Here is a 12924-nt window from a genome sequence, read left to right as displayed (position 1 = left end):
CATGTTTGACTTCGGATGCGGGGTAGATGCTCTACCCTTTACTGTTTTGGCTGTCTTTTTACCGTGACGCCTTTCTTCCGCCTGACCCTTACGGGGGCCGGCTGTATAGTCCAGAAGGCCTTTGATCTCTCCTTTGAAGCTCATCATCATATTCATGAGCTCATCTCTGGAGACTGGGGAGTCTCCAGCGGTAGAGGTTAACCCAAGCGGCCCCCTAGTTGGCTTGCTAGGAGCCGCCTGGTTCCCTTCCCGTTCTCTCTTATCTTTGGAACGGGTGTTCTTGGTCCTTAAAGAGCCATCCGCAGCAGTGTAGGCTTCCAAGTCATAGTTATCGGCTGTATCTTGGTCCGAATGGACCTCAACCTCCCCAGTAGGCAGATTGCCTTTACCAGGTAGTATAGGCTCAGATGTCATCTAGAAAGTACTCTCCCCACAGACGGCGCCAGATGTTTGGGGGTATTTTATGTCCTTCGGGAGAGTTACAATTTCCTAGCAGACTTCCTTCTTACGCCTGTACCTGCACAAGTAACGGAGACTCCGGATGGGGGTGGGAGTTCCGCCTCCGAAGATTAAGTTAGTATCTTTTCGAAGTGGAATAAGAACAATAAAAGCTTCTCGGTTCGAGAGCGTTTCAGTAGGTTTGGGCTTTGTTTGTTTTTTTGTGTGGTTGCCATTAATGTGTGTTCTCCATAAATGAGGTCTACCCTTACTATTTATAGTAAGGGAGAACTGTACCTCAATTAGGGTATAAGGGACACGTGTCGCAAAGGGATTGGGCCTTTGCAGACCGTTGAAAGATTGACACGTGTCAAGCCTTTATTGGGCCACGTGTCTTAGGGTATTTTCACCCTAAACATTATCCACATCAAACTAACTTTTATCTGGGGTACCCAAACCTGCTCTGCTAAGTTGAATATTATCCTTGAGATGGACCCATAATAGTTTAAATAGTGTCGGGTCAGTATTGTTTCACAAACACTACATAAGAAGCTTAGACAGGTCATATAGAATTTCAAAAGCATATGATCCAACTTACCCGTTCTCTTGCCAATGAATTGAACTTTTGGAGCAAAAATGCTTTGGGATCCATTTGACCAGGAGGCCTCCCAATTCCTATTCAAGGTTGCATTTATCAGCATATTAACAAATCTAACAAGCCATGGATCAAAACTAAGCAATTCAAACATACCAATTCTAAGGCGAGCAAAGTCTCTGTTCCCTCTAAAATGATCAATTACACTCTTCAGCCTGGAGGCACAATAGGAATAAGTAATAGGTCACTTCCACTGGGTAGAATTAATATACAGAGCACTTCATATAAACCAAAAGAAGCAGATAGGCTTTAGGGCATGCTTGGATAGGGGGAGATGTATTACTATGGTAATAAAAGTCAAACTAAGCAAAATGAAAGTGAAAATAAGGAAGGAGGAGATAGTGATGGTATGATTATAAGGAAAATTATGTAGTGATGGTGTGGTATGAAGTGAAGAAAGAGAAACTAATACCCTCATTTTGGGGGTAATAGTTACACTAGGGGGAGGGTGGGTAACAATTAACCTCATCATGAGGGTAATAATGACTCCATCTCTCTCTTTTCCTCATGGCACAATTATCTTATTTCATTTGTAAACACCATGCCTCCTACAACAACACCTCTAATTACTTATGTTTTTTCAAGTTTGACTCTTATTACCCCCTTAATATATTACCCCCAATCCAAGCAAGGCCTTAGTTTTAACTCTTTAAGTATAACACAACACACAATAGCGGATTGGTGACTCAACATTGTAACTTCCAAGAAACCAAGATCCTCAAATACTCTATAGTGCTATATTATAATTTAATCATCTTCAAGTAGAACCTAACAACTAAACTCTGAAGGAAAAACAAACTGAGAAACAAACACCGGAGAAGAAAACATGGATATTCCCTTGCCCTATAAACAGCTCAGCTAACACATTTTCAAATTACAGAGTATGCTTGTGTTAGCAAAGATTTCTTTTCTTTTTTTAAGGCTCTACTACATGAACTCTTTTTCTTCTTTTCTTACTTCCAGAAATTAAGGTCTCATTTTAAATTTAAGCATCAAAAGCTAACCTCATGGAAAACTTTCAAGTAAGCCTTTTCTTTTTCTTTTCCTATTTGGATCATTAGGGGGGTGATTACTAATACAGTCCCCTGACAATCTTGGCTCAGGCGGAAGCGGAAAAATGGGCCTAATCATCCCAGCTAGGATTATGCTTGTATTGGCAAAGATATGTAAATGTTAACCCAAGATATAAGAATGAAATAAAGACGATGACAATTTGTGAATAAGTGAAAATTTGATTAAATTAGTGAGTCAAATTGACATGACAACTGAACAGGAGATACCTCAATTCAATATGCATAAATGAAGATATTTGATGATTGTTCTGATACTCTGAAAAAAAAGGAAGCAGCTATATGTGAAACCCTGTAGTTTGAGAGCATACCCATCGTGACTGCTATGACCACCATTGTGTTGAAGCCGAAGTACGCCACATGGCAACTCTTTGTCATCATGGAACTGCAGATTGAAAAGAAGCCTCGAATAGTACAGCTTGTCCAAAAGGATCATGTTGAGCCAGGGGAAAGAATAGTAATAAAGTTAGCAATGATTGAGAATAAATTACCACCATCACTCGATTTAGAGGTAGCTTGTAATATGCTGCTAGAGGACCTGTCTACAATCAAGTGAACAATGATTAGCACCAATCTCCTGAAACAGAAGCCTGATCACTTATTTTGAAAACAGAATCCATTAATGAAGCATCTGATATTCTTGTAATAAGCAGAGTATCATCCACATTCATTCAAAAATCTCAACAATAACACAATAGAGTTGTAGGAAGCTGACTCACAGATTCGCCACATAAGTTCATGTAAGTCTGAGGTTTTGCTAGGAAAATTGGGACATTGCCAATGAACCCTGGGAACAGAATTACAAATTTCAAATAAATTTTTGAGGAGGTCAAATTAATCAGAAACAGTTCCTTAGCTGGTAGCAGTTAACTGAAGAAGAAAGAGAAGCAAAACCTTGGGCAAATAAAGCTTTACAATGAACATTATTGAGTGAAATGCCAAGAGAATCAGCAAGTGCATCAATCATTTCGAAGCCAACATTATGACGAGTGCCTTTGAATTTATCACCAGGATTGCCTAATCCCACAAAAAGCCATGGCAATGGAGGATTAACACATGTACTCAAACTCCGTCCAACAGCACTGTTTTCTCTGCTCAAACACCTCAACATCAGCCAGCCTTCCTCGACCAGGCCCGTCCCTGAGACAGAGTAGGAGGGGCGGCCGCCCTAGGCCCAGGGAAAAGAGATTTAATTTCATATCCAATTATCTCATAATTTTAGGGATATTTGATTCAATAATCAAATTATGCTCATAATTTTCTTTTCTTTTGGATATGATGTTTCATAATCTAAGAATTTACGAACCCTGAATTTAAAGCACTGATAATTAAATTAGATTAGATCAAATATAAACCCTAGATTGTGAAATTGATGTGATGATAACAACAACAAACAACTTACCTTAGAAGCTGCTTCAATGGGAAATACAAGAATTAGATTCAACGGAGAACGCTTCAATGGAGAACGTTGAGTGCGCTTCAATGAAATAACTGAGAGAGGTAGGAAATAGGAATGGAGGCCTTTAAAAGCCATGACCCGCCGTAGTTATAATATGGGTCTGATAAATAAATGGGGCGGATCATGATCGTCTAATTATGAGATAGGTAGGCTTTATAAAGGTTTTAAGTAAACATATTTTAAATATCAATAATAATAATAATTATAATTATTATTATTATGAGAGAAGGATGATGTTGCGTTGCTGAAGCGGGTTCAGGCATTCGTTAGGACGCACGATATTGGTGCTCGTGCAGCTGCTCACATCCTCAACAAGATTGGGTTTGCTATAGCTAGAGGGGTGGGGGCCCAAATTGTATCTCGGCTCCCCACTAATTTCTTGTAAATCGTTTGACTTTGTAGGTTTGTGTTTTTTTTTTAAATAATAATATTAAACCCCAACCACTTTCCTTCCTCAAAATAATAATAATAATAATAATAATATATAACTATATACTAAAAGAAACACCAGCAATGACACGTGTTATTTCTTGGTGTGCCCTTAATTTTTTTTTTTTTTTTGGAAAAGAAAAAATAAATCATAGAATAAAATCTTATACGAAAATAATTTATTATATATGTTAATAACAAAGATAATTACTTTAAATATAAAAGACTAGATGGAAGCTCGTGCGATGCACGGTTTTTTCATCTAAGATTTTTAATTATTTGATTTAATTTATTTAATAATTTCAGACAAAATTACAAAAGTTTAATATTTATTTATTTATATTATAATTTATAATGAATTTATTAAATGCAAATAAATTGTAAATATGATTTTTTTTTTCCGTTATATATTCTTTAATGTGAAATGATAAACTTTTAATAATTTAAATCCTAAATTATTATTCATTATTTTACCATATCTTTTATTTCGATAGAATCACCAACCTCGTCTACAACCAACCTACTACATCAATTGATAAATTATGTTAGCCAAACTGAAATTGATATAAATTAAATCTGTATATTTATATAAACTAAATCAATATATTTACCAATAAATGAAAAATTGTTGCAATATAAAATCAAATCTATGCATTGGAATTTTTTCATCATCTCTAAAAAATTTCCAAAGCCATCCATATATTAAGTATACAACATCTAATCGTATGCTATTACATAAACAAATAATCGTTAAGTATCCTAAATAAATACAATGTAACTAATAATTATAAATTTAAATTTAAACATAAAATTTTAAAAATTACCCAAGCATTGATGACCTAAAACTAACACAAAATTCGCTTGATAGGGTTTTGTATTGATACGAAATTTTATTTATGTCGTATGATGTGTTGGATCTGCATGGAAAAAAACATTTAGTAAATAAACATAAACATATAACGTTGAGTATCCCATATTAATATAATGTAAGTAATAATTGGAAATGCTAATTTAAACATAGGATTTTAAAATTAAGCTAAAATTACCCGGCCATTGATGACCAAAAATTAACAAAAAATTACTAACACAAAATTCGCTTGATGGGGTTTTTTATTGGTACGAAATTTTTGTCGTGTCGTATGATGTGTCAATTTATAATGGTAGGTATCACAAATTTTAATTTAATTATAATTAATGAACAATTAGTATTTCTTATCATAAATACTATCAAAATTTATCTTATAATGGTAGGTATCAAACTTTATTATAAGCATTTATCATTTAAATATTTCTTAGTATATTTTTTTTGGATTTCTTATACTCGTAGGATTGAATTAATAAATTTATCTTTTCCTATATTTTTACTTTATTTTTTTCATCAAAATAATTTAATTCGTGGATTATAATCTACGTGGCATTAAAATTTTAGATATATCAAATCTAATTCGTTACTTTTATCTAGGTGGCGACATAATTTTTTAATTCAAAAATAAAATACAAATTTTTCTTCTTATTGGTCGAAATAAGTATATTTCTTACGTGGCGCTCCGAATGCTCTTCAAAAATACCACATTTATTTATATATATTAGATTTGACTTACCTTTTCACACAAACATTTATGACTATAATAGAAAATATTAATATGATTTGCGACATATAATGATTTACTACACGAGAGTACTTATATTTTTTTTCTCCTAAAGTTGTTTATTTATTGATTAGAATTCACAGTAGAGTAGTGCATATACTTTTACTATCCCTTGAATGATAATAACCCCACTTTTTCCCTTCTCTAAGTGAAAATGAGTTACTGTATTAAATTATTTTATTTTATTTCTAGAAACATTACTATTTACTAACTTAATATATAAAAATTAGTTAGACTATACTTCACAATATTAATATAAACACACACAAAATTCTCATGAAGATCAATATTACAGTATTATTTATTGCCCTCATCCAAAACATGTTGATACTTGATGGGCGTTAGAACGGTCGTACATTCCACACTCAATCAAACACATTTATTAACAAACACCTTACAAACCAAGCATAATGACAAGTAAGAGTTCGGTCCACAGGAACAGGATATGATTGCCAAAGATCTTTACACTTAAGCTAACTCGAAGTCAATTGGTGAATAGGGGTTCGTCAAGAAGACAAACAAACTATGGTTCTAAATCAATGAATTAAAGATACTAGGGAATGAGATCCACTCAACCAAGGCAAATAGGCAAACGGAGAGTAAAATAGACAAGATATAGCAAGGACTATATGTAAAATCAACCTCATGCAATTAGAAAACAACTCACACTACTAAACTTAGATTCCTCATTAGTTTAGCAATAGATGATACATAATCAAATTACAATAAGTAATGACGTACTCAATTTACACTTCCATGTCAAATTAGGCATATCATACTATCAAGCTCCTTAGTCAAGGGTAGCTAAACCTATCATGAGGAACTAACAAGCAATCTCATATAATCAATTTAATTGCAATACAAACATCAATGCTTCTCCCACACTTGCATAGTTAACCCAAAAGGTCGAGCTTCACCCAACCCCTAGCAAGAAAACTACTCACAACTCATGTTTATCAACATGCAATCAAGAATTAGGGTTCTAAATACTTCAATAATTGGGGAAAAGTGGTTAACAATTGAAATAACTATCATCCAATAACAGATTACCAAGAACTAAGAAGATTTAAATAACATGCAAATACCAAATGAAATCTGAAATTAAAAGGAAGAAGGTTGGAGAAATTACTAATTGAAGCTTCAAATGTTGAATACAAATTGCCCAACTTTGAGAATAATTCTTGAATTTCACTAATACAATGATTTGATTTGATGAAAACTAAGCTAAATTAATCCTAAGGAATGTTTCAAACTAAGAGAGGTTTCTGAAAACTAGGCTACTGTCCTCCTTCTCCCCTCTTTTTTAAACGATCTCAAAAGGACCTTAAATAGTCCGTACAAAATTGGCTGAGATCGGGAAAAGGTCCGACCGAACTCTGGGTAAGTTCGGTCGGACTCAGGGTAGGTTCGGTCGAACCCTGTGTAGGTTCGGTCGAACCTCCCTGATCCTTGTTTGGTCGAACTTTTGAGGTTCGACCTCTCCTGCAAAATTGCTGAAAACAGGTTTGACACTGCCTTCACTGCACCCTGGAGGTTCGGTCGAACTTTTGAAAAGTTTGACCACACCAAGGTTCGACCGGACCTTTCAGAGGTTCGGCCACACCTCCTCTTGCACTTCCTTTTCTTGCTTCCTCTCCTTCCCTTTTGCTCCTCTTGCCTTTGTCCATGGCTTCCATGCTTGGCCAAGGGGCCTCCCACCGTGCATAGGACCGTCACGGAACCTGCAGAAGATACCAAAGTTCACGAGAGCATGGGGATGATAAAATAATGCATAAAGATTATCAAAATAAGCATTACTTTTCATCAACACAAAAAGAAGCCATAAGAGGATAATGAGGTGGAAAAACCTAAGAAAAATAAGAGGAAAAAGACCTAAATACTACCCCTAAGAGTGACATAAATGTCACTCATCAAACTCCCCCACGCTAAGCCTTTGCTCGCCCTCGAGCAAAGCAAAGGAAAAAGAACAAGGGAGAAAGAATTAGTTATTCAAACATGCAAGGAACAAAAGAAAAACCGAAATTGCTTTTAGCAAAAGCAACAAGCCATTTAAACCCCAAGGTCGCCGATGAGGACGAGTTGTGATCTCGTGAGGGTTTCCAGAGAGCATACCCCACAACTCTTACAAAATTGCGTTCAAGACAAACCAAAAACAAGGGAAAGAGAAACAACAAATCCAACACAAATCATAGCCAAATCGAGCTTTTGGAGATAACAAACATGAATGAGTGTCAAACTTTCTGAGTAGTAGAAGTGAGCATGCAAGGGGATGCCGAAAGTTGATTGAAGGATAAGTTATGCTAATCATAGAGAACTCAAACATGCACCACTCCCCCCGCATTCCATACAATCTTACCGCGTTCCCTCATCTAGATTCAAATCCGCCCTTGGAGATAGCATCAAGTGACTCCTCGAAGGAGCCGGAACAAAGATAAAACACTGCAAAATAGGGGAACCCGACATCTCACCAAGTCATGCCTTCTCCATATGCTTGAGTTCCAGCTCCCTCCACCGATTAGTGACTCAACCAACCTAGGTCAACAGGGCATTGAAAGGGTTATAACGATGGCTAGGGGGTAAGGGTGTGGAGGAATTTGGAAATTGGTGCTTAGCCTAACCGTGAAGCAAAGGGTGATCAAGCCTCTTTTTCAAAATCAATCATCAACCAATTTTCAAACTACGTTGCCACAATCTTGAACTATAATGCCAAACACTTTTGAGCTTTCGCTTTCCTCTTACATCTTCATTCATCAACCCTTCGTTTGTCACATTCTCTTTTTTTTTTTTTTTAGCTTCAAAGGCTTTTTCTAGGATTTACATTTGCTTTTCTTGAACATATATTCACAAAAACACTGCTTCACTTTCCAAGTAGAACCATTCCCTTCCAAATTTCAAATCAAAACTACAATAAGCCCTCATGGCTTGAGCTTCACGATTCTAAGGGTGAAAGTAAAACAAAAGGGTCATGGGCTTGCAATGTGCTATAATCAAGGAGGGGAAGATTCAACATGGTAAGGGCAAATGCAACCCAAAAATACAAAAGAAAAAAAAAAACTAATGCTAGAAAACAAAAATAGTCACCGAATGAAGAATGCCTTTGTCATTCGTAGGTTAGTTCGGTCTCGATCTCGGGAGCCAGACGCGAAGTTCTAGATCTAAGCATGCCTTGGTGAGGATCCTACGCCGTTCATACAAGTAATGTTGGAGGCTTGAACAATAAAGCTCACATCGGGTTACAAAAACCATCTCTAGGGCTTCAAATCCCCTAATGAGAGCAACACCTTCTTACCACAAACAAGTGAATTTGGGTTCGATGGGCCTAACGAGTTCTAGAACAACTACCTTAGCATGAACATGTCCCAGAGTCAACCAATGGCAATCCCGAAGCATGCAAACTTATAACACTCAAGAAGCAAAGCATTCAAACACACTAGTCAACATTATTATGCTCGAAATGAAAATGAAACAACTAAGTTTTTCGTGGTTTGCCATGAATAAAAAGGAAAATCTTTTTCACCCTTTTTTTTTTTTTTTTTTAATGCAAGGAGTACAAGAGAGATAAGAGGCTAGTAAACATATAATTCTCAATCGACAAACAAAGATCGTTCGGCATCAATACCAACGATCACCAGATTCCGAGGAATCAAATGCAAACAACCTCGAACAATCAACTCCATTCTAGTCTAAACTAACTATGCACACAAGGAAAAATAAAGGAAAGTAGGGAAAGATCTCACCAAATGCTGCTTGAAATAGAACACAAGGAAAAATTGCGATCTCACCAAGGTTTCCGGAGCTTGAGTTGCTCCTTATCCCATCATTTTGTGCTTCCGTTTTCAAGCTACAAGGAAAGTGAGCCAAAAGAAAAGAAACACTACAACTATACAAAGAAAAGTTAGTGAACAAAAGGAAAAGACTAGAATTATAAACAAAAGAAAAAGATTGACAAAAAGCTATCTACAAAATTTGGATTTAGGGATTTGGATTTTGGGATTTGGATTTTGGGATTTGGATTATGGGATCAAGAGAGAAGAGGGAAAAACAACTTCAATTTTTTTTTTTTTTTTTTTTTTAATGGTTCATAACATCATCATCATAAGAATATTACCAACCAAAAATCATCTCTAACTACAATAAATTCATTATCCGTGATGGTTCTCCATATGCACAAGCTACCATCCTACCACACTACCCTCCTATGTACACTTCAACCAAAAGGAACATCCTCCCCCACGCTAGTCTTTTGCACGTCTCGAGCAAAAGGAATAGGCATGAAAGTCCGGGGGGGGGAAATGGAGGGAGAGAACCCTCATTCGGGGTTTCTATCCTCCCGTTCCTTAGGGGGGTTCATGAAATCAAACCCCGGGCGATCCATGGATGGATGGAAAGGTTGGTTAAAGTGCTCATAGGGCCACCCTTGGGTACCCCAACCACCATCAAAAGGATTCGGGGTTGATGGACTTGCCGGATCATAGGCGTAGTCGCACCCACCCGGCCGATAAGGGTTGTATGGTGGGGTACCAACACGTTGGGATGGGTCGATAGGACCTTCCCAATAAGCATAGGTGTTGGGGGAGGGGTTGTTAGGGTCATAGGTGTCCCAATGTGGAACTGGACCCTCTTGAGGCGGGTGGTAGGGATAGTTAACATAGGGCGTTTGAATGCCCGCTTGCACAAGACTATCATAGTTCATCCTTGCGTAGTACCCCCATTGTTCAATAGAAGCCTGATTATCAAAACGAATACCATCGAGAGTACTACGCAGGGCACTCATATCAAAAGGAGAAGAGGAAGAAGAAGAAGATGTCTCACCTCCCCCACTAGGGGGGGAAAATTATGCTCCACTTGGTAGACCGGTTGAGGGTGAGGGATTGCACCGCGGGCTTGTTTTTTCCTTAATTCATCGGGGATGAATTTTCGCGCAATCTTCCACTTTAGCGGGTTGGAAGGGTCTACCGAAGTGTGAGGAGGATCCGGGAGGACACACCATTCTTCTCCATTATCTACCAAGAGGATAAATTTGCGATTCTAGGTGGAGTAGTTGATGAAGCGTTGGTTGCGGAGAGCAACAATAGAAAGAGCATAAGGAGGGTAGCCGACGGCCTCTTCTTCTTTGTTTTGGAGCACATGGGGGAGCAAATCAATTTGGTCCTTGTAAGCTCCACCATTCAAAGAAAGGGCAATGAGGGTGATCATGCCCCCCATGTGTATCTCATCACCAAGCCGCCCATCTCGAGTGTCCAACAATCTCGAGATAAAAGTGGTGGAGCATTTGAACTTTAAACGCTGAGGATTGTCGGCCAAGAAAAGGCAAGCTACCTCATCTTTCACCATAGAGCCGAGGTTTGCCTTGAAGAATACGGCATACTGAAGGAGCCGGGCAAAGTATCTCAAAGCAATATGGATGATGTTGTTGACCTTTGCGGTGTTAGTGCGAAAGATGGGCTTGGTGGAGATGCTCTGCCACCATTCTTGTTCATTATAGGGAATGCGACACATTGAGGTCATATCGGAAGGCCGATGCATCCCGGTTGCTTGCCAATGGAAGATCTCATTGAGCTCACTCTCGGATAGGGAATGGTCTTCGTTGAACATACGAAAGTGAAGAATAATTTGAGATTCATTCCCTTCATCATCTTCTTCAATGACTTCCTTGCGGAGGGAAGCAAGGAACTCCAATGTGACGCGCTCATAGGTGTGAGCGTGGAGGTCAATGAACTCGCCCCAACCAAAGTTTTGTGCGAGCCGGACTACTTCATCCATGATGCCAAGCTTTCTTAAGGTGTTCCCGCAGAAGAACCTTGTAGATCGAATGGGACGGTCTATGAGGGTTTTATAGACATCCCAAAAGTGTTTGTTTGGAGCGATGATGCCATGATCATAGATGTCGGGTGGAGGAGGAAAATTTGACGATGAAGATTCACCCGTCCTCTTCCTCTTGGACTTGCTTTTGCCAAAAAGATGCATTGTGAATCTACAAAAATCGCCAAGAATTAACATTAGGAAGATTCAAGCCAAAAGGGGGCACAAGAAGCTCGTCGAGATTAAAAGTGTGTGCAATGAGAGTAAAATCCATGAGTTGTGAAATAGATGTAGACGGTAGCAACAATACAATTCAAGGCATTAATGGACACTTATAAACCAAGGCATGTGCTAAAAATCCTATGGCAATCGAATGCAAATCCTAAGAAAACCTAGGCGAAAATGGGCATGAAGTCCCCTAAAATTCATGAAATCCACTCAAAACTCATCGAAATCAAACCGAGAACAATGAGTAATAGTCACAAAATTCCATCCAACTCAAGAATTTCTCAATCAAAATGTAGCATGAACAACCTAGTGAAAGATTAACACATTCAAGCAAACAAATTGAAATCATGAAAACCCAAGTCATACATGCATATTCATCATGAAACAAGTTCTACTAACAACAACCAACCAATTACAACAAGGAAATCCCAATAACCATTTAAATCAAACAAGCCATGACTAACAATATCAATTATACCACATATCATACTTGAACATGTAAAACATGGTAAAACAAAGAGAAATTGAAGAAATGAGCTTGCAAAAGCTAGAATAACCATACCACAATTGATTGGAAGTAAGTAGAAATCAAGAAGTTTCAAGTCACTCAAACCCTAGAAATTGGGGAAAATTTAAGGAGTGATTTTTATGGGAGATTGTAGGAATTGAGTAGTGGATGTTAATGAAGTGAGGAGGGAAAAAGATAGGAGTGATTTTTATGGAGATTTGAGGTTGAAGGAGGGGTGACTATGGAGTATTAGGGTGAGAAGGAGAAGAAAAGCGAGAGGGAGAGCCGAATGTAAGAAGTAAGAGTGAGAAAGCAGCGGCTCAAACCTTTTAATTCTGGGCAAGCTCGAAAAAGGTTCGGTCGGACCTTATGAGGTTCGGTCGGACCATAATAAGTTCGACCAAACTTTTTAAAAGTTCGGTCGAACTTTTGGATTTTCCAGAAACTGCCAGAATTCAGCCTAATTTGATTTCCAGAACAGGAGCGGCCGAACTTTCTGAAGTTTCGGTCGGACCAGCATAGGTTCGACCAAACTTATGAAAAGTTCGGTCGAACTCTTTGTTTTTCCAGAATTCGACAGTTTTTAGCCCATTTTGAGTTCTAGGGGAGGAGCGGCCGAACTCTTGGGTGGTTCGGTCAAACTTTTGCAAAGTTCGGCCGAACCTTGTTGCAGTTTGGTCGAACAC

General features: G+C 37.9%; 1 protein-coding gene across 1 annotated transcript; it reads right to left on the bottom strand.

Annotated features, from left to right (window-relative positions):
* Positions 1 to 587: 587 nt before the first annotated feature.
* LOC110682907 (peptidyl-tRNA hydrolase, mitochondrial-like) lies at positions 588 to 3708 on the bottom strand. Its single transcript, XM_021859257.1, has 7 exons — positions 3566 to 3708; positions 3058 to 3331; positions 2883 to 2950; positions 2655 to 2705; positions 2475 to 2548; positions 1190 to 1248; positions 588 to 1113 (listed from the first exon to the last, which is right to left on the bottom strand). The coding sequence occupies exons 1-7, from the start codon at positions 3695 to 3697 to the stop codon at positions 1013 to 1015; spliced, it is 759 nt and encodes a 252-aa protein (XP_021714949.1). The 5' UTR covers positions 3698 to 3708; the 3' UTR covers positions 588 to 1012.
* Positions 3709 to 12924: the final 9216 nt, after the last annotated feature.

Source organism: Chenopodium quinoa, unplaced genomic scaffold, assembly GCF_001683475.1.
Source record: "Chenopodium quinoa cultivar QQ74 unplaced genomic scaffold, ASM168347v1, whole genome shotgun sequence".
Lineage (NCBI taxonomy): Eukaryota > Viridiplantae > Streptophyta > Magnoliopsida > Caryophyllales > Amaranthaceae > Chenopodium > Chenopodium quinoa.
This window is presented reverse-complemented; position numbering and strand designations above follow the sequence as displayed.

Bases quoted from the DNA above. Each gene is read 5' to 3' on its own strand.
- LOC110682907 (XM_021859257.1), bottom strand. From the start codon at position 3,697: ATGGCTTTTAAAGGCCTCCATTCCTATTTCCTACCTCTCTCAGTTATT. The intron at 2,706-2,882 runs GTGAGTCAGCTT...ACTTGATTGTAG, and splicing joins TGAACTTATGTGGCGAATCT to ACAGGTCCTCTAGCAGCATA. The intron at 1,114-1,189 runs GTATGTTTGAAT...AACCTTGAATAG, and splicing joins CTTTGCTCGCCTTAGAATTG to GAATTGGGAGGCCTCCTGGT.